The 27581-nt window shown below is 36.4% G+C and overlaps 1 protein-coding gene across 6 annotated transcripts in view; it reads left to right on the top strand.

The window, feature by feature from the left end:
* Window positions 1-27581, top strand: part of unc-13 (protein unc13 homolog) — a 79118-nt gene that overhangs the window by 42541 nt on the left and 8996 nt on the right. For all 6 annotated transcript variants that reach the window (XM_028181462.2, XM_028181466.2, XM_028181465.2 and 3 more), the window contains 10 exons: window positions 17493-17671; window positions 18567-18717; window positions 20784-20942; window positions 21489-21614; window positions 22449-22616; window positions 23120-23233; window positions 24082-24249; window positions 24941-25162; window positions 26128-26294; window positions 27385-27526. In XM_028181462.2, coding sequence (XP_028037263.2) covers window positions 17493-17671; window positions 18567-18717; window positions 20784-20942; window positions 21489-21614; window positions 22449-22616; window positions 23120-23233; window positions 24082-24249; window positions 24941-25162; window positions 26128-26294; window positions 27385-27526 — 1596 coding nt within the window. The remainder of the gene's footprint in view (window positions 1-17492; window positions 17672-18566; window positions 18718-20783; window positions 20943-21488; window positions 21615-22448; window positions 22617-23119; window positions 23234-24081; window positions 24250-24940; window positions 25163-26127; window positions 26295-27384; window positions 27527-27581) is intronic.

Genomic DNA, 27581 nt, shown 5'->3' on the forward strand with positions numbered 1-27581 from the left:
GGTATGAGTGACATCTTTAAGAATGAACTTTTGAAACTGTTTAAATGTAAGTCTTGAGTGCTGAATGCTCTGAATTGCAGCATTCGAATCGTATATTCAATACAAAATTGCCATTCGGAGCGTCTTTTGGATCTTTTTACAATAAACAGAAAGCAATGTAAGAAGAGATGGCGTTGGAAACCAATAGCTTTTCTTTCTTCGTGTCTAACTCTATAAGCGCAATGGTCATATAAATTCATTCGTATTATGCTATGAAACCATTTATACTATTTGCTTGGACTGCATTTTCTATTAAAATAAAGTGCGATTTAGGAAACTAATAATAAGTATTAGGTAGGAAGGAAACCAATAATAAAACCAAAGTGCGATTTAGGGAATCAATGATACCAAACATGGGATACTACTGTAAAGTAGTTTACAGACTTCATATTTCGATAACTTTATATTATAAAATTAAAAGAAAGTGTTGATAAGTACTATGATCTGAGAAATAAAATTGTATATAAATTATCGAAACCTATTCCGTAGATTTTGCGCGATGTGCTCGCCTAACGGTAGATAAATGTTATTTAAGTTTTTTTTTTTTTGAGTTAAAGATTAAACAACTAAACGGAATATGACATCATAATTTAATCAAAATGCCATATGAGCCGAAGTTCGTCTGGTCACCTACGGCTATAACAATATACTTAGTCTGGCCATAAATACTGTTACAAAGGAAAAAAAAAAACTATGGCAAATAACATTTATTACTTTTACAGTGTGTTAGTTTAATACATAAATATAAAACAATTTAAAGTATAAAAAGCTTATTCGAAGTGGTCTCCATTGGCTGCAATACAGGCCTTTAAACGTTGAGGCCAGTTATCAATAGAAGCACGCACTCTTTCCATGGGAAAAATGTTCACTGCCAATCGTACGGATTGTTTTAGGGACTCCAAATTATCATGGCGTTTAGAGCAAGCCGTACTCTCTAAAACTGACCATAAATCATAATCCAGCGGATTAACATCGGGACTAGACAACGGCCAGTCTTCAGCTCTGATGAAGTCCGAAACGTTCGTTTCCAACCAAGACTACGTAGACCGAGCTTTATGACCTGGCGCCGAGTCTTGCTGGAAGGACCATTCTTGATTATTGAACATGGTGTTGTTAAAGGGCTTCACTACCTTCTTAAGAATGGTATCTTGATACACTTGTGCCGATGTTTTGATACCTTTTTCACAAAAGTATGACCCAGTCACTCCATCAGAGCTAATACCCCATCAAACCAGCACTGAAGTCATAGTGATAGTGCCCACGTTGCACTCTTTCGACTAATTGGGAAGCTTCCTTAGAGCTTTGAACATAAATACGGTCATTTTGTTTGTTAAAATGTTGCTCAATTGTAAAAAAAATCTCATCCGTAAACAAATTTTTTCTATGACCTCCCTTTGCGTACCGCTTCAGTAGTTGTTTTTTATTTTTATTTTTTATTGCTTAAATGGATGGACGAGCTCACAGCCCACCTGGTGTTTAGTGGTTACTGGAGCCCATAGACATCTACAACGTAAATGCGCCACCCACCTCGAGATATAAGTTCTAAGGTCTCAGTATAGTTACAACGGCTACCCCACCCTTCGAACCGAAACGCATTACTGCTTTACGGCGGAAATAGGCGGGGTGGTGGTACCTACCCGTGCGGACTCACAAGAGGTCCTACCACCAGTGATTACGCAAATTATAATTTTGCGGGTTTGGTTTTTATTACACGATGTTATTCCTTCACCGTGGAAGTCAATCGTGAACATTTGTTAAGTACGTATTTCATTAGAAAAATTGGTACCCGCCTGCGGGATTCGAACACCGGTGCATCGCTTCAACACGAATGCCAATCGATTTTACCACCCTATTCTCTTTTAAATTATCAGTTAAGAAATGACCAGTACGTCTCTTATAGGCTGCAAGTCCTAAGTCATCTTTTAAAATACGCGACATGGTTCTAGGTGCAATCTTCATCTCCGAGATAAAATCTTTTGCTTTCGGACAGGATTTCACGAAATATTTCCCTTACTGCCACCTTTTTCGTACGAACACTACGTGGACGGCCAGATCTTTTTCTGTCACAAACAGAGGAGGTCTCATTGCACCTTTTAATAGCCCGGTACACAAACATTTTACTAATACCAAGCGTATGGAGAGTTTTAAAAATTGCATTTGGCCCCATACCTTCTTTGTGTAATGCAATTACAGCGATTCGGTTCACTTTAACACCCCACTCCATTTTAATATCGCAAAATATTGTACAATGTATTGGCGCCAAAATGAGAAAACTCAATGAGGAATCATATAAAAATGACAGATTCCAAATTCAAATGTAATATTTTGTTAATTTTTAATTGTAACAGTATTTATGGCCAGACTAAGTATGTTTACAGTTTGAATGTGATTTTCAACTGAAACTATATTACCGGTGCTTCATAAATGTGTTACTAGCTTACTACGTGTAATTTTTATGTTGGTTGTACGTGACGAGCTAAGCCCTTACCTCGGTAATTGCCGACAAAGGGGTCATGAGAGACGCACGCGACCAACTTTTAATTGCATTACTCGCCGACGTGCTTGATGGCAGAATTTTATACTTTTAAGCACCATTTACTTAAGCTTCGTTCGAATTAATTCAAGTAACTGGTATTTCAGTGAAAATTTTCGGTGTTATTGAATTACGAGGTAAAGATTCAGTTCGATTGTTATTTATTTGTTTGATGATATCGTTCATTCAACCAAGCCAATATATAAACACTCGACTCTGCTCTCAGCCCATCTATTATCAAAAGGCATGCAGTATGTCAATCAATAATCTTTCAATCTCACCATCATTATCCTGATCTTCTCCCAGTCACCTGGGGTCGGCGCAACATGTTTTCTCCTTCTATACTCTTCTATCATATACCATTTCTTCGCTCACTCCCCTCTTACCCATATCGTCTTTCACACAATCTATCCATTTCTTCTTAGGTCTACCTCTTCCTCTATATCCTTCCACATTCATAGCTAACACTCTCTTACCAACCTTATTTTCGTTTCGTCTCATCACATGTCCATACCATCCCAAACGCGCACTCCTCAGCTTCTCTGTCACAGGTGCCACTTAATAATCTTAATCTTTTAATCAATAATCTTTCAATCTCCAATCTAGAAAAAAATGATTAAAATTCAACTTTTTTAAATCGGTGTAGGTAAACGTAAAAATAAAATTGCTTACATTTTATCCATTAAAAGCACGTACGGAAAAGTTTAATGTGAATTAAGTCAGATGGAACAAAAAAAAATACTCGTCGAGAAAAGCTAACCGGCACAAGATTAACAAGGAAAACCAACGATTTTTCTTCCGCCGACGAGAACTTGATACTAATGATGATGATAAGGAAACGAGGGCGCAGGAAAAACTTAATATAAACACTACACTGTTTCATTACAGTTCAAAACGCTATGTAGATTTTCGCCATTTCATTAAAATTTGCTATCGTGGATGTATGAGTCTGTTTAATCCACAAATAATTCATATGGATCTTTAACGTAAATGTGGATGAGATTTTTTGGTGCTTGAGGATTTTCTAACAAATGTCTATCATGTTAAAGGTAGATTTTGATCACAGATTGTATATTCTTGTTTCAAATTTTCTAATATTTTGCAATATAATTAGTCCTAATGTCTTGTATACATTTATATGAGTGATTGAAATATAGTGTAGACCACAATAAGAAGACACAGAAACGTTCAAATTAAATTTAAAAAAATTCATCTCAACTTACAATCCCAATAATATGGACACGTTACAAATTCTATCACTCATCTTAGAACAAAATTACTCCACGAAACCGACCACTCCACCCACTTCTCAAACAATGAATTGTAAAATAAAGTAGGATGGGTAGTAAGCTGAAAATACCGTTACGGTTGGATAATTATGAATAAAAAACAGCTCAAAGGGGTCGATGTCATAAATTCCGGAACCCATAGACATTACAGCGTAAATGCGCCACCCACCTTGAGATATAAGTTCTAAGATCTCAGTATAGTTACAACGGCTGCCCCGCCCTTCAAACCGAAACGCATTACTGCTTCACGGCAGAAATAGGCAGGGCCGTGGTACCTACCCGCGCGGACTCACAAGAGGTCCTACCACCAGTGAAGAATTTAGATTCTTTTAAGATTCGGTCAAATCTCCCGAGAACATCGCTTTAGCTCTTTGAATTGATCCATTATTCTTTAACCATGTGTATCTGCATAGGAAAAACAAAGAAATAAATCAAAACACCCAATGACCCCAGGCTTTGTTTCTCAAACAACTTAATCCGCCATTTCGTTTATAGCGTAAAGGTTGTCGAACAAAATTCCCGAATTTTACGTTCGAAAGAATTGTCCCCGTTCATGAAAGGAGTAAAAGGAAATTGTCCGTTTCGGGAATGACAATAGTGACCGTAATTAACGAAAGCCTTTACATCGAGAGGAGCGGTTCGGTATTTCTCTCGCGCTTTGTTTAATTAGAACGATTTATTCATTCGGTCAAGTCATAGAATTTAGTAAATGTTCTATGCGACTATAAACGATCTCTAGTTTATCTGAATTCCTTTATCATCAATGATTTGTAGTTGAATGAATGCATATGTAAATGAAATAATAATAATACTTAAATATTTACTAACAATCATGCCACGTTAACTGGTCCCGTGATAAACTCGTAAAGAACTTGTGTTACAGGTATCAGATAACGGAAATAAATGTAAGATTTTTATTATACACATACATATATTTAATATACATCCATAACCCTGGAAAAGACATTTATATTTATCATAGAAATATCTTCCCTTGGCGGGATTCGAACCCGCGACCTCCTTGTGTAGTGACCATGTCACTTACCACTACACCAGGCTTAAATGTAGTAAGTATGCACGGATCGGTGCTCGCAGCGTATTTATGGCGCGATGCACTGCGGGTAGCGACATTGACATTGTGATGCCTATGTAGTCTAGTAACCACTCAATACTAGGTGGACTTTTTTTTATTGCTTACATAGGTGGACGAGCTCACAGCCCACCTGGTGTTAAGTGGTTACTGGAGCCCATACACATCTACAACGTAAATGCGCCACACACCTTGAGATATAGTTCTAAGGTCTCAGTATAGTGCAACGGCAACGGGCAACCCTTCAAATCGAAACGCATTACTGTTTCACGGCAGAAATAGGCAGGGTGGTGGTACCTACCCGCGCGAACTCACAAGAGGTCCTAACACCAGTAATTACGCAAATTATAATTTTGCGCGTTTGATTTTTAATTCACGATGCTATTTCTTCACCGTGGAAGTCAATCGTGATCATTTACTATGTACGCTATTACATTGCCTCGTTAGACTAAAAGGTAATGGACCTTGAATATTATATCACGGGATTCGGATTCAAACTTCAACTCAATTCAGTATTATATTCAAAGATGTTTTAGTGTTTCTGAACTGAGTCAATACATACGCTGAACATATAATATTATATACACATGTTTTTGAATAGCTAGTTTTTTCGGGCCCACAAGAGAAATCCTTGCTTGAATATGGAATGTGTAACCGTGCTTGTTGAGGCTAAAATACATTGTTTATCTATATATTAATACGTGAAGCAAAAACTTTGTATCCCTTTTTACGAAAATTGCGCGGACGGAGGAGTATGAAATTTTGCACACTTATAGAGAATATAGAGAAGAAGTGCACAATGCTAATATTTTTTTAAAATAATGCATAAAAGATACATTAAATCAATAAAGAAAATACACACTACATACCATGTATTTGACGCACACACGCATGCATACTATTTATTGTCAGACTTTTGTTCTTGACGTCTGTTGTCAAATTGAGAATAGATGTAGTCTTTACGAAATTTGTGATTATAGAAGTATAAAATACAATCATAATAGTGTACAAACTTACAATTCCAATTAATTATAGTCGAATTTCGACTACTGCGGGACATCTAGTTAAAATTAAAAGATGTATGTTGTTTTTTTATTTGAACAGTGAATCCTGACCTGTTCAAATTTATTATTCGATTGTGGATAGATTTTTATTTGATAGCCATGAATGCCGCTTTAATGTTTACAATTTATTTTTATGAAATAGTGTTATTTTAACAATAGCAGTACAGCAAAAGCCCACTGAGTTTCTCGCCGGATCTTCTCAGTGGGTCGCGTTTCCGATCCGGTGGTAGATTCTGCGAAGCACTGCTCTTGCTAGGGCCAGTGTTAGCATCACTCCGGTTTGAGCCCCGTGAGCTCACCTACTAGTTAAGGTTACGCTGAAATAGCCTCTCAAGGCTATCTATCAGCTTAGGCATGAAAAAAAAAAGTACAGCAAACGTAAGATATAAAATTCATCTAAATCTTTGGGGTGTCAGAGATTACGTCCGAATTTCGATTATTTAATGGTAAATTTAAAGTAATTTTGTCATATATCGTAAAACAAAACAGAAATCACTGGAAAAAGTTAACTTAAAAAATAAATTTGTTCAACGTTTCCCAAACTCGCCGAGCAGCCCCAATACGGCTTGTATTACTGACTCTTTTTTTTTTTTTTCAAAAATAAAAAATGGCCTTCTTGATTCTTTCTACGAGTAACGGAAGAAAAGTTCACGAATAAATTTTTGAATAAACGTCGTTAAGTATTCTTAACAAATTCCATACACCATTGAAACTTTGGAGTCACGTCATCAATCTTACGCAACCTGAACGTCAGCCTGTGAACTTTGCATAATTCATTCACTTCATTAACTTCGCATAGAATCTTTGATGGGATGCTCCTTAACGTATTTACAAGGAGATATTATGAAAATACGTAATGAAGCGGAATAAATGTGTATTGTTTGATCGTGCGTTAAGATAAGGCTTTTATATTGGCTTTTCGTTCTTTTGTTATTTACTACCATCTTTCACGCACGTATTTCAGCTTACAGCAAACGTCTTCGATATTAAAAATACGTCAGCACTCAAAATGTGCGTCAGCATTGTGTTACTTATATCTGTAGAAAAGCAGCAACCTGTAACAATTAACGCAATACTTTAAGACTTTGACCTTTGATTTTGGGGTGATTTACCGCATCCATACACGCTTAGACTAAAATCAGGATGGACAGTTGATTTCTCAGCTCACCTAATGTTCTGCGTTACTATGACTACCTTGTAAATAAATACAAATTTTGTACGTATTACTTCAACAGATATCCCACAAGCTGAAAAACATAACTTATCATCAGCCGAAAATAAACAAACCAATAACGGTAGGCAGCGGCTTGGGTCTGCCCCTGACATTGCTGAAGTCTATGGGTGACGGTAACCGCTCACCGTCAGGTGGGTCGTATGCTCGTCTGCCAACAAGGGCAATAAAAAAAAACAACCAAAAACCGAATGGTGTGACCAAAAAAGAATAGCTTATATTGAGCTTGTTCGAAATTCAACAGCCTACGCTATGACGTGATCTTTAGCTAATCGCAACGGACGTGCCGTGGCGTTGCCTGACAGGCAAATTACACTTGTTGCCTGCAGTTATGATAGGCGGCCACTTCAAACACGCACATCGTGCCCTGAAGCGGTAATTGCAACACCATCGACGGTGTAACACCATATAATAAACCGTGAATTATTAATTAAATAAAACGATAGAAAAATAAACCATCTTTGTGTTCTGCTTTACGGGTTCGTGAATGCTATGTCATAGAAAATAAATTGTATAGTCATCCGATTTATAAAAATATTTGATAGAAAGATGGATAATTAAAGTGATCAATTTGAGGAGGCTGGGTCTGTCCGTTTCCCCCAAATCAAGTATTGCCACCACGGTATATGGCGGGTCTGGTATAGTGGCATTCATACTACCTACCACCACGAACCACTATGTACACAGTAACATCAGGCTTTACAATGAATTTTCTTACACGGTTCAAGGGGTATTCTCCTCAAACGAGGTCTTAGCGTTATACAGCATTTTAGCTATGCCCCTGACATTACCGACGTCCATAAGTGACGGCGACCACTCAGTGTAAGGCGGGCCGAATGATTGTCTACCTATAAAGGCAATTAACAATAAATAAGTTTAAAAAAACTAACAAAATACGCTTTTATAGAAAATCTAACTAAATTTTAAAATTTATTTTCTATTTTTTAGTTTTTTTTTTACAATAAAATCATTTTTTCTTATACCATTCTTAATTCAAATTTATTAAAATTTATTTTCAATTTTATAGTTGGATTTTCTATAAAAGCGTATATTGTTAGTTTTTTTAAGCAATTATTTATTTTTATTTTTTAGTTGAATTTAAATTTTTGCAAACTTTTTCTTTTCAATTTTTTTTTAATATTGAATTGTCATCAGTCCTTAATAAGTATACCAAATTTCGAGTTAATCCGACGTTTTGAACGGGATCAAAATCATATTCAAAGATTCCGTTACATACTAACTAACATACATACGTCTGAAGCTAATAAAAGCGTATTAAAAAGGTTTTTAAACAGGAGTTTTTAAATAGGACTTTTTCGGCTAATATAACCACGATTTCAAGTAATAAATTTCAAAAATAGAACCCAAGTTCAGCGCGGAAACGGGAAGCGTTTTACAACGACTAATTCCTAAAGCCTAACATAGCATTTAAAGTAATGTTACAAACCGAATGTACAAAGAGCTATTTTCCACCGACAAACGAAACTGAAGCGAGCGTTTGTGCTAAGCACATAATCCAATTATCTCACACATCTGCACATATTGCGTGAGCACTGGGCCGCTTAACGAGTTCCTTTACTTACTATGTTAAAATTGGAACAGTGAAAGCATAACGCGTTGTTCAGAACGAAAGTAATGCGGGAATTATATATATTTTTAGATTATCTATACTAATATTATAAAACTGAAGAGTTTGTTTGTTTGAACGCGCTAATCTCAGGAACTATTAGTCTCATTTGAAAAATTCTATTTCAGTATTAGATAGCCCGTTTATTGAGGAAGGCTATAAGGCTATAACATCACGCTGAAACCAATACAAGCGGAGCACCAATAAAGAATGTTTTAAAATAGGGGTTTCTTCCCTTTTTGGAGCTTCTGCTTCGTGCGTTGCAAAAACGGTTAAAGTTTCGCTAAAATAATGTATGAGAGAATTGTTCCCCTTTCAAAGATCTAAAAAAAAGTCCGCGACAGCATATGTTTATATGATAAGGTTGGTTCACTATAACGTTTTTTATGCTAACCAAATTTGTTCTAAAATAAAGCATTATTTGTGAACTATTCCACGAGGACGAAGTTGCGGGCAAAAGCTAGTGTTTTATAAATTCCCGAAATGTTTTCGATAGTTAATAATTAACGAAAAACGATGAAGATTGGGATAACTATCTTTGAATAATACAGAACTAATTTTAAAATTTTACTAGAAACTTAGACCAACAGTAACTTCATTCTGTATTCTGTGTACACTCGTAAAACAATCATTTAAATCATTTGCATATTGTATTGCTCTGTTGATCTTCTAGGGCCGTTTGAATTCACACTATCTTAAATTATTTGATTTATCGTATTTTCATAAATTGTACGTAGTATTTGAATTAGAGTTTCACGCTTAAATTAAGATGTGCAAGTGTACCATGATGGTAGGACGTCTTGTGAGTCTGCACGGGTAGGTACCACCACCTATTTCTGCCGTGAAGCAGTAATGCGCTTCGGTTTGAAGGGTGGGGCAGCCGTTGTAACTATACTGAGACCTTAGAACTCAAGGTAGGTGGCGCATTTACTTTGTAAATGTCTATGAGCTCCAGTAACCACTTAAAACCAGGTGGGCTGTGAGTTCGTCCACCCAACTAAGCAATAAAAAAAATATAATATGTGATTGTGTAACAAACAGTACAATAATACAAACAACATTAACATAGTTAAAATTAGGTGACTATAAGAATGTTTTCATCTTTAATATTCTGTCTTGTAATATTTTGTAAAAGAAAATCATAAGTACATTTGTGTGCGCAGAGAGGAAATTGGTAACAGCTTGCGATCTTACACTTATTATGTCATGCAATTCTTATTGACGCTATCACAAACATTTTCACAATTTCCCGTCGGTTTGATGACTTGAAAATAATTAAATGAATATAGTATTTCGGAATCTCCGAAGTTACAAATTCAATTCCTTCTGAAATTGTCTATTTAAATTAGTTTACAGTCAAAACTCTGAACTAACCAAGGAGTTAACATAAAGTTTTTGTTATGTCATCTACAGAAGCTTTTGTGTTTGAGCGAAAACTAAATCAATGTAATCATTGTCCGACGTCTTTGAAGTTCCAGTCAAAATTCAACTTAAACAGCAAGGGTTAAGACATGATTTTGAATGAGAATATCTTGTGGTTTAGTATAACGATGGAAGTTCAAAGGGAATGAAATGAAATTTATGTTAAATGCGTGATAAATACTAATAAATCGCACGCAAAAACGTGGTCTTTTATTTCCATTTATTTATTATGTTTTTATGGTCGATTGTTAGAGTTATATAAAAGATATTGTTTTTGTTTAAATGATGTGATTACCTATAATTAAGTGAGCACATGTCATGTTTTGATATTTTTGTACCCTATGTTTAAGCCAGTGTTTCATTTGTTGGTGATCCATTAAATAAATAAATAAATAAGTAAAAGACTAACTAAATAAAATCCGAATGGGAATTTCATCAAATATCTACCAAAATTTATTTACTGTTTCATAGTTTTCCAATTAGGGACAGGCGTCTGTGATACATTATACAGCTAGAGCATCAGATAAAACTCAAAATTCTAGTTATCACTAACAATCGGTTGTGATGGTAATACGAGACAACGGTAAATAGGGATTTTCTCAGACAATCGTTTAGAATAAAGAACTACCCGTGGCATACAGGATACAAAACACAAAAAGAACCGAATTAACTCCTTAGGCCCAGAGGTCCCGAATGATACTTAAGAACCATACTCGATAATCGGTAAGAAAGTAGTAGGTAGGCTCGGCGAGTAAATTAACCCACAGACACAGACCACTGAGTTTCTCGCCTGATCTACTCAGTGGGTCGCGTTTCCGATCAGGTGGTAGATTCTGGGAAGCACTGCTCTTGCTAGGGTGAGTGTTAGCAACGTCGTCAGGTTTTAGCCCCGCGAGCTCACCCACTCGTTGGCATAGCCTCTCAAGGTTACCGGATTAGGTAGGAACAAAAAACGAAAAAAAAAAGTTCTTTGAGTATAACAAAAGCGTATTGCAATCACCATCCGGTATAAACTTGTGGTGGAGTTTATTATACATCAGTAGTGACCACTACTATACAATGATCGCAGCGATTACACAATACAGTCTGGATTTTGACTATCGGTGAGCCATGAGTCATCATTCAGGCAATCTACGCAAAAAAGCCACTGCCATGACAAAATCTGATTGAGGTCCTAATTCCCTTGGTGTTCTGTGTGTCCTATTTAAATCGGAACGCAATATTATTTCGCGGCGCTAACAGGTCGGCTGGTGCTACCAGTCCGAGGCCATAACACATCTTATTGCCGGCTCATTGCAAACGTATCAAAATCAAATAGAACTCAAATAACGAACATAAACACGAATCCAAAATAAAACACCATTCTCTTAACAACTTCAACTCGAATCAAATCATAAATAGAGTGTATACTTTTGCGTCACCAAAATTGCCTTGTAATTTTCTTTTTAACTGTAAAAGCGGGCAGGCAAAGGGAATAATTTCAGTGTTGGAAACCCTTTGGCTCGTTTCCATCCGTTTTCAGTGGGGCGATTGAGTCGGCAATTACAGCTGTGTGCGCCCCAGCCACGTTCTTTGATGGCTCGTACACAAAATATAATGTTTGTACGTTCAACGCATGGTACTTTATATTTTACCTGAGAAAATTAAATCATTATATTACATATTTCATTACTACAACGCGCTAGGGACGTGATAGCCTATAAAATAGTACGGACTGCTTCTGTAGAGATTCACAGAAAAAAAACTTTGGTGTAATCTTTGATTTTGGAAGACAGTTTTACAAAACACAATCTGTACCCGTCCGCTTCGCTGGGCATTTAAAACTAACATTATTATTTCTCACCCCTACAAAGATTCTCATCATGAACGCCCCCGCAGCTGATGTAGGGAGTCCAACACTCGTATAAATATTAGCCTATTCATTAAGTACATGTATTTTCTACATGGATACAAAGTTTCAAGTCAATCGGATGCACGGTTCAGTAGTTATAACGAAACATCCCTAAAAACGTAGATATATATATTTGTATAGATTAAGAATACAAGATTAAAACATTCGCTGCAAAAATAACACAAATATTAAATGCAACTAAAATAATATTATAAATAAACTAGCTGACCCGGCAGACTTCGTAGTGCCTCAATCGATAAATAAAAGACACAAACAAAAGGAATGTGTCCGACGGGGGGACATCAAAGGGAAAACAAAATTGTTATTATTATTTAATTCCGAGAATTTTCATTAATTTATCTACCTTTTAAACCTTCTCTGGACTTCCAAAAATAATTCAAGACCAAAATTAGCCAAATCGGGTCAGCCGTTCTCGAGTTTTAGCGAGACTAACGAACAGCAATTCATTTTTATATATAGAGATACGCAGTCCATAACTATTAGCTCCTTTAGTTTCCAATAAAGAAAATACACGATTACATTATGCATAGCGGGTACCTCAAATCAATTTTGATTCTGTTGAACGGACAATGAAATCGAAGCTATTTAATCGTATTAAATTTAAACCGACAACAACCATTTCAACATTTCTCTATGAATACTAAATTAATTAATCTAACAGTTTCCGTCTAATGTTTATTCTTGATATTAATCTACAAAGGTATAGATAGAGCTGTTAGTTTTTAATCGATTTTAATGCTAAATTAGATTATACAGGAAACAGTAGGCAATGGTTTTGTTTAATATACACACATCAGCGTGGAAGCATTTACGATACAGTGGCTCATAAGAACGTCTGTTTTCGGCGTCAGCCAAAGTTCACAATTGGTATAACATATGTAATTGCTATTCCTGAAGTTAAAAATTGTGAATAAGTTTTTTTAGAAACGAAAAAAATGAAACAGTGTAGGTATAAAAAAAATATATGTGGTGTCGTGGGACACCGGATAGGAACGAAGTTCCTTGTTATAAAAATATTCATTCTAAGTTCTATACGAGGTATAAAGAAAATAATTATTCTGGTATACATTTTTTATTATGATTCTTTTATTGATAAAAATAAAATAAAAACCACCTTACAAAGTTATCAACTTCATTTTATTCACAATGATTTATAAAAAATATGTTATTTTTTGTACGTTATTACAAAGTTAAGTCGTACACTTTGTGCATTACTAATAAAAATCTTACGTTACGGACATTTTTCCCGGTTAGGGTACCCCTCCGCATCGTCCTATAAGGAGCTTCGTTCCAAAATAAAAAGGGGTATAAAAGAATTTTAATTTATATTGAAATGGTTTGTAAAGGTTGCTCGGAATATATTGACGGGGTATTGCAAATTAACGATGCGTGAACTTGCCCCCGGCTACCTTTTGCGGAGACAAATTGAGCTGTGTGTATGCTAATGTTATGGGCTATCCTTCGTGCAGTTCATCGCTTTTAGATTAGTAGTTGAAAGGTCAATCGAATGGAATTCAATTTTGTAGATGGAAAGCTCGAAGTCGACGCCCACATTTATGTAAAGCGGAGTTAAAGTTTGTTTGTTTTTTGTATTGTTCTTTTGCTCTCGATTCTATTTTAAGACGTCTCTCAACAGTGGAATCATGTTTGATTAATAATATCCTTTACTCTTATAAACATAAAGCTTCTAAAGATTTTAGCTACAAAACATAGCGATTAGAGGGCAGCTATTAAAACAATTGACGAAAATGAAGTCATAGGCAAATATTTGTAAAAAAAAATTGTATGAACGTATTTGCGTAAGCCAAAATTTGAGTTCAAGTTATATTGGTGTATTATTCTTTACATTAAGATATAATAAAAACATAAACAGTATTTAGGTCTAATCACAAGCTTTTAAATAGATAAGTTTTAAACGAAATTGCTCTGTACTTTAGGATAGATGCTTAAAAAAACCAACAAATAGTGTCAACAAAATAAAATGTAGTTTCGGATGTTCAGATGTCAGAGGTTTAGATAAATTTTATCTAATATCTATACTAGAAATGGGAAAAAGGGTGTTTTTATTTTTTTAATTGTTCCAAACCAAAACTTTTCAGTAACTACTAAACTAACTAAATATAGTAATGAATTGTCGAACAGAGTACTGAATTATTTTGTCTTTGCCTATTTATAAATTGATTTACATAGTTTATATACTTCAAAATACATGTACACTTCAGTTATATAATCAAATATATTCCACCGTTCAATTTTATTTACCTGAATCAATGTTGAACATTTAACCTCGTTAGAGCTACATTTCTAAAGGATTTGTAGGTACAAGTGGAGGGCTACGTACCTATAAATTACTTGGTACCTCTTGTAAGGTAGGACGGGTTCCGTTTAAACCAATTTATCTTTACTTGATTTATTAAGGGTCCCTTTAATTAAATGAACTCCGAAATATTGGTGGGACCGTTCTGAACGAATTATTTCAGTTTGTTTAATCAAATGAGTTGTATTATTTATTTCAGAATATAAGTTGGATTGAGGGATGTTTAATAAATTTAATTGCTATACATTTTATTAGTAACTTTTACTGTAGAAATTTTAACTCACAGACACAGGTTACTGAGTTTCTTGCTAGATCTTCTCAGTGGTTTGCGATTTCGATACATCGGTCGATTCTGAGAAGCACCGCTCTTGCTAGTGTTAGCAAATTTTCTCAGATTGAGCCCGTGAGCTCGCCTAACCATCAGGGCGCATCTAGAATAGCCCATTAGGTCCCCAGGGAAGAGGTAGACTGGTTATAGTTTTACCGGTGGTAGGACCTCTTGTGAGCCCACACGGGTAGGCACCACCACCCCGCCATTTTCTGCCGTGAAGCAGTAATGCGTTTCGGTTTAAAAGGTGGGGCAGGTGTTGTAACTATACTGATACCTTAGAACTCATATCTTAAGGTGGGTGGCGGCATTTACGTTGTAGATTTCTATGGGATCCAGTAACCACTTAACACCGGGTGGGCTATGAGCTCGTCAATCCATCTATGCAATAAGAAAAATCATATCCTTCAGGACGCGACGACTTGTTGTTACTCAATTCAGTTCAAAGTCATCGTATTTATTTCAAAGAAACTACCAAAGGGATCTTACAAATAACGTAACACCACTTTTTTTCATGTAAATATATAATCCGGTAATACTTGAAATACGTAATATGAAGGATGAATTCGTGTTTTTCAAAAATGAAGAACGAGCACTGACTCAAAGAAAAATAAATAATATTTCATAAAAAAAAGTTGAAAGCGTACTCTCTCGAAATACCGGCGGTGCTTAGCGAAAATGATTGTAATAAATTCGAAGCTGCTAACTGTCGAAGCTTAAGTGACTTGAGTGTTTTGTTTACTTCGAAGTTCGTATTTGTTTATAATTCCTATCTCGCTTATGCCTTTTCGGTGTTTCGGCGAAATTCGGAATTATGGTACACGAACGCTATGAGTTAGGAGCTTAGGTTTGCCGTTAATTTGACAATTTAATGATCATTTCACACGTAATTATAATTGAATTTTTTATTTATTTTTATTGCTTAGATGGATGGACGAGCTCACAGCCCACCTGATGTTAAGTGGTTACTGGAGCCCATAGGCATCTACAACGTAAATGCGCCACCCACCTCGAAAATGAATGCGCCAACCTGAATGTGCAATTTCGAAGAGGGCACATGTCGCATATCTTGTTAAATACGTTTTTTCATATACATGTAGTTTCGAGGCGTACCTACACCCATTTTATAATAATTCCAGTAATTTTCAATTGCTAATTAATACTAAAATATATCTAAAAAGTTAATATTTTAAATTTTACACTGCTTTAGAAAATAATCAGTTTTTTTTTTTTCATTTCCTGAACATTTTACATTTTCAGAGATGTGCCCTTTCCGAAATTGCATATTCAATTGTTGTTTAGAGCTTCTACATACCGTTAGATAGAATTACAAAGAATCGTAACGCATACAGATAATTTAATGATATTTGCAAAATACGACATCTGAAAAACACAATTGGAGAGTGTTGTGGCTTTTGAAATGTAATCAAACCTGTCATGCTCTTTTGTGACGCAAAGCTGTTATTTTTCGCGGTTTGAAAAGTAAAGTAGCCTTTACAACTGAGAAATGGGCCTCATGTGTCGAAGTTACGCAACTTGTTTTGTAATGTAGCCTCCAGTTACTACAGAGTATTAAGGAAGGTGTAAACTCGTACCTAAATATGATGAAGGACTATAACAAAAGTTATGGGTTAATTGAGAATTTTGAATATGTTTTGGTTGATACATTGCGATAATTTTTGTATGGATTTAAATGAAAATAACGTCTACTTCAGTAACAATTACTGGGGCTTATGTTTTGTTACTAAAAAATAAAAATAGTCGAAAACTTTTGGTAATAATTACACTTATAAAAAAGATTAAATTCGAAGATCCAAAATTTCATTGGCTCACCCTTTCGCTTTTGCAACAGAAAAGCTTTGTGATTAGGGCTGACCGATGTCCCAAAATAAGATATCACCGAAATCAAGTTCCGTTTTCGCCCGAATTTCAATACTTAACATTGGGCCGAGGCAAAGTTTCCGGACCCTAACGGAGTATTCGTTGTATCGGGGGGACCTGCACAATATTCTGTCATATATTTATCACTGTCAGTTCGGGTCAGACGCAAGTGGAATTCAATTTATTTTCGGTCTGCCTCGCGATTTCCCGTGTGAATTCGGTACCGTGTTAGAAACTCGAAATTGAAAATAAACATTGGTATATTTCATTTTGGGAAGTTTTTGAATCGATGTGTTTTTGTTTCGCTTCGCTCGAGGTACGCCTAGGGATGTTTCCGTATTTCATCTTGATTGAATAGCTGATTTCGTACAATCTCCGAACTTCATTCAATTGAATTATTTACTCTTGTGATATACCAAACTACAATATAAGGAAAGTTCTAAACCGGTATAAGAAATATTGACGGCTGTACGTTTATTTCTTCGCCTAATAAAATATCAGCAAATTCATTTAAATAAAATTGCACTTAGTAATTAATTTTATTCGTTATTATCACGTGATTAATGTTCGCGACTTTTTTGGTATTGTCATATCAGGTACGCGTTTTTTATCAATTACTTTCCAGTCTAATTTAAGTAAATGCACACAACGTTATCTAAATATAAATTCAATTTGATATGTGAATATATTATGTTAATATACGACTGTCTTTTTGTTTGTCAAGGTATAATTAACAAAAGCTTCTCTGTTTATTTTTAGTATACCTGCCTCCATGAAAACCTATTTCACTATCTGTGCGAAGAAAATGGAGGCGCAGTGACATTACCAGCTGCAAGAGGTGACGACGCTTGGAAGGTTTACTTCAATGAGAATCCCGAGGAGATTGTAGACGAATTCGCTATGAGATACGGCATCGAGGCTATATACCAAGCAATGACGTACGTATTGTAATATCAAACGCAGATGGGCTAACGATGCAATACCATTTAATTGTTGCCCACGGTATTGATATCAGTAATGCCACCGGCACAGTCGAGGCTGATAAATGTCGTTTGGAAACTTTGAGTCTGCGGAGGGACTTTTCTTTTTTTTTATTGCCCTTGTAGGCAGACGAGCACACGGCCCACCTGATGGTGAGTGGTTACCGTCGCCCATAAACTTCAGCAATACCAGGGGCAGAACCAAGCCGCTGCCTATTGCTTAACGCTCTTCACAAGCCTCGTTTGAAGAAGGACATGTCATAGTGCTCGGGAAACACCGTGGAGGGCAGGACTTCGGTTTCCTCAGTATTTTGTACCGTATGTTCCATGGGAACTGCTCTAATGAATTGTTAAAGATGATACCATCATCTGGTTTTTACCATCGCAACGCCCGCCATCGGAGTAAAGTTCATCCACAGTGCGTTTCCAGAGATCTTTTTTGTCACGTACCATCCGGCTTTGGAATGAGCTCCCCTCCATTACTATTCGATTACTAACAATAGTAGACGAGTATTTTGCCTACCTGATCTAATGTTATCTCACAGAGACCAGAAATAACGATATCTCTTTTAGATGTATTACTACAAGTCTGCTTTGATTTTCATCTAAATTATCACCTATATCTGAGTCGCTGTGTTCCATTAAGCTTCATATGTGTGGGTGTATACCCAATGCCAATATAACAATATTATGCCGTCAATCTGACTTGGAGATGAACATGAAAGGTGTGAGATGAAATTACGTAGTTACTGGAATAGTTTTTGTAAAAAAATCTTACTTCAGAGACGAGTGACACAGAATCTCAGATTGGCGTTCTTTTAATTTTTAATCTAGATTTTGTTTTGTTTTCCAGACATTTCCACTGTCTCTCAACGAAGTACCTTTGTCCCGGAGTGCCGGCTGTAATGTCTACGCTATTAGCTAACATTAATGCCTACTACGCGCACACGACAGCGTCATCGGCTGTCTCTGCATCAGATAGATTCGCGGCTTCAAACTTTGGGGTAAACAAAAGCATAGCATTGCTTAAGAATTCGATACAATCGGTTATAAGCCGCGCCAATTTTTGCAGGATAGCCGTCGGAGCCCCGTGGTTCGTCAGGAACGTCGACCTCCATGACGACCTGGACTTAGAGTCCATCAGTAAGTATCTTCAGTCGGCGTCCATGCGCCACTTCGATAAAGCGGCACGACACGAGAACCCTCTCATCGTGGCCGCCGGTAACTACATTCCCGATCCTGCGGACAGAATGGAAAGCAGTCGACGTCGCCCAAAACACGTTATCTCGGATCCTCCCGATCCACTAACGGTGCTTTTAGGTACTTCAAGCACCGGTCACCGTTCTCGTCGAACCCGTCGCTTGCGACGAAGGGCTCGACGAGTAAATTAACTCTCAGACACAGCCCACTGAGTTTCTCGCCGGATCTTCTCAGTGGGTCGCGTTTCCGATCCGGTGGTAGATTCTGCGAAGCACGACTCTTGCTAGGGTTCGTGTTAGCAACATCGTCAGGTTTGAGCCCCGTGAGCTCACCTACTAAAGTTAGGGTTACGCTGACATAGCCTCTCAAGGCTCTCAGCTTAGGTAGGAAAAAAAAAAAAAAAACGCGCCAATAAAGAAACGAATCTAAAATGGCGGCGGCGATCATGCGCTCTCACTCTAAACTATTGCTGTCTTTAGTCGCACACGGTGCGTACTGCATGCAAAAAAAATATCAGTTCTGACTTTGTTGTTGAGTTCTACTTTTTTCACTTTTGAGTTGTGCGACTTAGATGACAGGCAGCAAAAGTGTCTACGCAAGTTGCATCCCAGATGAGAGACCTCCCCCTCTGCCAGGGCATAAAGTAAAGTTCATTCTCTTTTTTTTTTACAATAAGCAAGTTTTTCTTTCTGTCTTTCTTTTTAGTTGTTGACCCTACCATCTGTCAGTGTAGGTACATAGACGCCATTTTCGATTCGTTTCTTTACTGGCGCGGCTTATAATTAATAATCTACTACTGGATTAGTATATACGTACATAGTTTAAAACATGATCAAGCTGAATTAGCAATGGGCCGGTTATATCTGTCGAATAACCGTTGACATTGACCGTTGAACCGTAAACGTAGTATTGTAGGAAGCCCAGTAACAAGATAGAGCGACGATATACGGAGAATAGCGGGCAGTAGATCGCGACGAGAGTCCCAACGAGTCGCATGGTATGAGATGCCTTGGGGGAGACCTATGTCATGAGGCTAATGACTATACTATTAGTCCAGTTCTAAGACTAGGCAATTTTGATTTTATGCAATTTTTTGTGCTTAGTTGTGTGCACGAGCTCACGGCACACCTGGTGTTAAGTGGTTACTGGAGCCCATAGACATCTACAACGTAAATGCCGCCACCTTCCTTGAGATATAAGTTCTAAGGTATCAGTATAGTTACAACGGCTGCCCCACCCTTCAAACCGAAACGCGTTACGGCTTCAAGGCAGAAATAGGCAGGGTGGTGGTACCTTCCCGTGCGGACTCACAATACGTCCACCAGTAAAGCAGATCAGAGCACAGATTAGAGCAAGATCTGATGGTAGGGCGCCTACTGGTAGCAGGGCGCCTTGTGAGTCTGCACGGATGGGTGCCACCACTCTGTCTATTCTTGCTTCCATGTTGTTCCGGTTTGAAGTGTGAAACAATTGTTGTACTTGTATACAAACTTAGACCTGATGTCTCATGTACAAACCTCGTCAATCTCAATCGTTGTACAAACTTAGACCTCATGTCTCATGGCGGGGAGCTGCATTCACCTTGTGATGTCTATTGGCATCGGTAATCGTTTAAGACCAAGTATCTGGTACATTAACTATTAAAAAAAAGCGGTTGATAACAGACTATTAAAAAGTACGGAACTATTTCGCCTTTGTCAAATAAATAAATAAGACATAAAATGAAATTAAATATGAATATCTAGATTTAAAGCACAAACTAGATTATATAGTTGAGTATGCTGAATTCAGACTTATTGAAGTCTGGTCTGTGAGAAAAAGGTTTTTTGGAACAATATATTATTAGAAAGTATTCATTTTCTTTTAACAGAAAGAGAAATTCGTGAAACTGCTCGATCAACTTCACAACTCTCTCAGAATCGATCTCTCGATGTATCGAAACAACTTCCCCGCTTCGAGTGCTGAGAAACTCATGGACCTGAAGTCTACTGTTGACCTGTTGACCAGCATCACTTTCTTTAGGATGAAGGTAATTATTCAAATATTTATTTCAGGTATCCTCCCACTGTCTTACACAATTTTGTGAGGTTGACATACACTTATATAAATATACTAGCCATACTCGGCCGCTTTGCTGGGCATTTAAAATTAACATTATTATTTATTGTCATTATTATTAGGGAGTCCAACACTCATATAAATATTAGCCTATCCATTAAGTACATGTATTTTCTACATGGATACCAAGTTTCAAGTCAATCAGATGCACGGTTCAGTAGTTATAACGGAACATCCGTAAAAACCACTATAGATTTATATATTAGTATAGATATATTAACAGAACCTTTAAACTTAGTTTCGCCAATTGACATCTCGGCATGAATGTCGCTAACTAGCTTGAGACAGCTGTTGAATACTCATTTGCAGTATGCAAAAGCTGTTTCACACTTTAAGCCTGAGACACGGCTGGTCTGTGGTTGAAATTGATCAACTGACAGTATCTACCCATGTAGGGTGATAATACGATTTTATTTCGGTATGTACACAAAATTTGACTGATTCTATTCTTTTCAAGGTCCAAGAGTTGAGCAGTCCTCCCCGAGCCAGCACAGTGGTTAAAGACTGCGTGAAAGCCTGTTTGAGGTCAACATACCAGTTCTTATTCGAAAATTGCTATGAACTTTACAACAGAGAATTTCAGGTAACAGTTTAATTAACATTTAAACATATAACATTTTGATATTCATATTGCATATAGACATTTGTAACAATGATTAGCGAGCCGTACGTAAAACAAGAGATTTTTCAGAATTAATCTCATCTCCAATGTTTATTATTAATTTGTTTTCGAAAGTTACTTCTGAAGGAATGATTTTATTAAAGCCCTTGGAAAACTTTGATTTTTTTGTAACTAAGTATTTTAGTAAAATCAACTATTATCAAAAACATTGTTTATTATTAGGATAGAATTAAAGGCTATAAACTATTTAAACTCTATTTAATTATTGAAACGTTAAAAGGTATTGGATTCGATTGTCAGGCCACATCTAAATGTCAGTGTACTAAAATGTCTACTAGACTTATTTCAATTTTACTGTGATTTTACTACGAGTGTGCTACGAATAAATATTATTATTTATTCGTAGCGAGTATTTATGATTAATAATTATGTTGAGTTAATGATCCAAAAGTAAAGTTTAGTACAAATAGTAGGTGTTTAAATTGTTGCTAAATTACGTTAGTACTATTGAACCATAATCTGTCAAATAATATATAATAACAATAAGAAGAAAAATAAATACATGATAACAATTGATTTCATTGTTTTATATTTAACGGCTGCCTGAAAGAGATCGCTTGCAAGATAGCCTATAGTACTGATTTAGATTTTTTTAAAAACTTGAAAACTATAAACAAGACCAAACTAGACTATAACTCATTAGTACTCTGTTCCTTATCCCACGCGCCCTACTTACTACATCTATAGTATAAAAGAATATATTATAAATTTATGTGTTGTTGAAACGACTTACAGGTAGACCCCAATGAAGCAAAGCGTGACCCAGCTGACCACGGACCACAGTTGGACTCGGTCGACTTCTGGCACAAATTAATAGCTCTCATAGTGTCTGTTATAGAAGAAGATCGAAATAGCTACGCTCCCGTATTGAACCAGTTTCCGCAGGAGCTTAATATTGGACAGGTACTGTTTTTAATCTTCAGATAGGAAACTCGTGATAATCTTTAAGCATTGAAGAAAAAAAATGTTTTTTTTAAAGTTTTTTTTTTTCAGAGCGACTAAGATACCTTTCTCCAATTATACTAATACACTAATATTTGCAAACCACAACAAAAAGAACTAAATATTATTCAAAGTAAGCTTTATGACATGTAACAAAGGCCGCTTAGGTCTTTGTCAATTTCAACAAAAAAATAATGATTGGAGAAGCTCCTGAAAATTAATGGAAATAAAAAGGATGTTTGTCCTGCTCTAATGCTTGCATTCGAAAAAGGTAGAAAATCTATTTCGGACGTCTCCTTCTCTCTCAAAATACGATAGGAGACCGTATTCTGTACGGCATATTTTTGAACGATATTATGCAATAGATCATAAAGAGTAAGTTCGAGAATGGGAATCGTCAGGATCTAATTACAGTACTGATCGGTGTTAATGTGTTAGTTATAGTATTACGTTGTCTTTTGCAGCTGTCCGCAGCCACAATGTGGTCGTTATTCGCAGTGGATATGAAGTACGCTCTGGAGGAACATGAACAACACAGACTCTGCAAGTCTTCCGCCTACATGAATCTCCACTTCAAAGTATGTTTTAAATTTTAAAAATACTATTAATTACATTATTTCGCGCATGAACTTCAATTGGACGAGAAATTACAAACTAAAAACCATCTATTTGGGATGGCGACAACAGATATCAATGATTTTGTTGTAACAAATTGAATCAGATTTAAAAAAAAAAGTATATTGTAACCTTCCTTAGTTACGAAAACAGTAAAGAGTATAGTAACATAGATATCGGAAATAAATATAAAAGGAAATAAAAGCAAACTGTTCAAGTCTTATGGACACCTTATTAATTACTTCTATTCTATAGTGAATGGTTTCGTGATTAGGTAGATTATTAAAAAAAAACACTTACGAAAACATGTTAAGCTACTTAATAGCGTTGTTGGAGTCTTTAAAGAAACAATACCTATTATAAAAAATAAATAAAAAATAAAATGAAATAAGCCTTTATTCCTGTTTTGCTCAACAATATGTTTCACCTTAAATTTAAATCTAACTTATAATTAAAAATATTACGTTCGGCGTTCGATGTTTTGGTTTTCGAAACTGCTTGTCTCTCGACAAAAGCCTTCCCTAAAGATTTCTAACTAATTTACGGACGTTCCGTTATAACTATTGAACCATGCATCTGATTGACTTGAAACTTGGTATCCATGTAGAAAATACATGTACTCAATGGATAGGCTAATATTTATATGAGTCTTGGACTCCCTAATAATAATGACAATAAATAATAATGTTAATTTTAAATGCGCAGCAAAGCGGGCGAGTACGGCTAGTACTCTATATTTTTGGCTGTTCGACTCTAATGTGCCGGCTATACTCTTTATTTCATGTAAAGAACCAATATTATCGTATAATAGGTAAAATGGCTGCATACGAACTACGTGAAAGACGTCCCGCCGTACTGTGGCGCTGTGCCGGAGTATCCGGCGTGGTTCGAACCCTTCGTGATGCAGTGGCTGAATGAAAACGACGACGTGTCCTTAGAATATTTGAACGGAGCATTCAACAGAGACAAACGTGATGGGGTGAGTTTCGAATACAATTCAATTATCTTATCAAAACTGTTTTCAGATTTTTTTATATTTAATTGGGTGTCTTTTTCTGGTTTTAAGCTATTAAATTTGTATACTTCAATCCATTTTTTTTTGTATCTTTGTGAAATTGACTAACTAGTGGTCGCAATTCGACTATAATTAATTGAAATTATAAGTTTGGACATTATTATGGTTCTATTGTCAAAAACGATTTATTGTATTATCTTTTATAATCACAGATTTTGCCAAGACTACACTATATACAAATAATATTAAAAACAAACAATATTAATCTATTCTCAATTTGACTACATACTTTCAACAATACCAAAAGTTTGACAATAAACACAAAGCATATGTGTATGTATATGTGTTGTGGCAAATACACGGTAGTGTATGTAATGTTTTCTTTATTGATTTAATGATTTTTTATACATAATTAAAAAAAAAAGTGTGAGAAATTTCATAGTCCTCCGTCCGCGCAATTTACGTAAAAAGGGATACAAAGTTTTTGCTTCACGTATTAATATATAGATGTTGCACTAAAAAATTTTCATAAAATGAATACTATAATTAGTTTGGTATACATGGTTTCCTATTAGAAACTAAATAAATTATTTTATTATATATTAAGATTTCCTATCCTATCCTAATCAAATAAATTATTTTATATATTATTCAGTTCCAAAAGTCCAGCGAGCACGCGCTCTTCAGCAACTCAGTGGTCGACGTGTTCACGCAACTAACGCAATGCTTCGACGTGGTCTCGAAGCTGGAGTGTCCCGACCCTGAAATATGGAAACGGTACATGAAACGTTTCGCCAAGACCATAGTGAAGGTGCTGGTCGCGTATTCGGATATCGTTAAGAAAGAATTCCCAGAGCATCTGAAAGAAGAACGGGTTGTAAGTTATAGTTTAATTTTGAGTTACAGCTTTGAGATTATTTTGTTTATGGATTACGATCGGTTCGCCTTAGCACGTTAGAATGATGAAATTAAAACAATAGAATAAACACATACAAACAGTGCGTAGATATCAGTCATAATCTTTTCCATTTTAGTGTCAGAGCAAAAATATTTTTACTGGTGGTAGGACCTCTTGTGAGTCCGCGTGGTTAATGCGTTTCGGCTTGAAGGGTGGGGCAGCCGTTGTAACTATACTGAGACCTTAGAACTTATATCTCAAGGTGGGTGGCGCATTTACGTTGTGGATTTTTATGGGCTCCAGTAACCACTTAACACCAGGTGGGCTGTGAGCTCGTCCACCCATCTAAGCAATAAAAAATAAAAAAATTATATTAGTCAAATCTTTTTACATACTGGTGGAGTTTGCCTTACAACGGAAATTGGATCATAGTCACTGATTATTATTATTACTAGTAGTATGTAGTATTACTTTTTTTGTTTTTGTTGTTGTTCAATTTAACATATAGAAAAAACATTTTTTTTTTGATCTTTGGTAACATTGACAACACTAAAGCTCATTGACAACTATAAAAATTAGTTAACAAACAGAAGATTTGTTTTTAGAAAAATAACGTTGCGAATCTATACTAGTATTATAAAGAGGAAAGATTTGTTTGTTTGTTTGTTTCGAATAGGCTCCGAAACTACTGGACCGATTTGAAAAATTCTTTTTCCATTAGAAGCCGACATTGTCCCTGATGAACATAGGCTACTTTTTTTAATTTTTTTTTTTTGATTACATGTGTGTTTTAATGTTTCCGAAGCGAAGCGAGGGCGGGTCGCTAGTATTAATATAAACGCTATACAAAAAATTGATAACCAAAGATTGTTGAATTTCTGTCAGATTCATTCTACATTACCTGACTCAAAACCTTATACTGTAATGCTATTCTTTGCGAGCAGGCCTGCATCCTCATGAACAACATTCAGCAGTTGCGAGTGCAGCTAGAGAAGATGTTCGAGGCCATGGGCGGCACGAAGCTGGAGCGCGACGCGGCCGACATCCTCCACGACTTACAGCAGCGCCTCAACAGCACGCTGGACGAACTCGCATCCATGTTCGCTAATAGGTACATGAAATATTCCATAAAATCATATCTTGAGTTCGTTTTATATGGAACGTAACCTAAAAAAATAAACTGTTTCAATCGCACGAAATTAAATCCGAATTTAGAAATTATAATGAATATTTATGAAAACCTACTATTATTGTTCGATTCGCACCCAGCGACCTCGTGACAGCCTAGGGCTCCGGAAAACAGTACGAGGTGCGCATCGAACATGTGCCGCGATTCGCGGCGCCGTATGTACTATTTTAGCAAAATATCATGCAATCACTCACCGGAACCGATGCCTTCGTCTTCTCACGCCGTATCACTTTGGGAGAAGGGTATAGGGCAGGAATGGATAAGGATTAGCGATGATACAAACTTTAGCGTAGACCGTCAATATACAGGTACCGTCCCGTTCGAGAAGCAAGACAAGTGACAGATGTCAAATCGCGACGGCACCGTCAAATCGCGACCCGTGTTGCCGGGTTAAAAATTCAAAAACTAACGGATTGGTTTCGAACAATTATTGATTGGTATTATTGGCCACTTTAAATTGTGTTTATCGCTAGGCAGGGGCTCAGCTGGACCCGTGGCAAACCGTTACTTACTCAATGTGCCTTATTAATGCCATAAAGTAAAAAATGACGCCTATTATTAGTACTATAATAGATAAAAATCAACGATGAATTAAAATTTCAATATATATTTTTATTGCCTTTGTAGGCAGACGAGCATACCTGATGGCCCACCTGATGGTGAGTGGTTACCGTCGCCCATGGATTTCAGCAATGCCAGGGGCTAGAGGCAAGCCGCTGCCTACTGCTTAATACTCTCCACAAGCCTCGTTTGAAGAAGGACATGTCATAGCGCAAAACTTTGAAATTAAGATGACTGATTTAGTACCGCTATGACGAAAAATTCGATGAAACAAAAAGCAACGCTAATGAAAAAGACAGACATATACATAATAATAATAATTCAGGATTAGGACGTGGGGATTTAGTACGTAAGAGACAGATATAGGATACTTCTGAAGGGTAGCACTGTTTTGGAACCTTTTGTTTTTTTTTTGTTTTGTTGTCTAAATTATTTTAATTCGATTTTTTAGCCTGGAGTTCAGAATAACAGCGAGCGTGAAGGATCTAGGAGACCTGCTGCAGAAAGTGGGCGGGGGCGGAGCGCCCGGCGTCCCGCAGCATCCCGCGCACCAGGAGGCTGATGAGGTGCTCCGGCCCCTAATGGATATCTTGGTAAGCGACTTTGTACTTATGAGACTATCGCATCGCAGGTTCGCGCCAGACCGTA

Source organism: Bombyx mandarina, chromosome 21 (assembly GCF_030267445.1).
Source record: "Bombyx mandarina strain Sakado chromosome 21, ASM3026744v2".
NCBI lineage: Eukaryota > Metazoa > Arthropoda > Insecta > Lepidoptera > Bombycidae > Bombyx > Bombyx mandarina.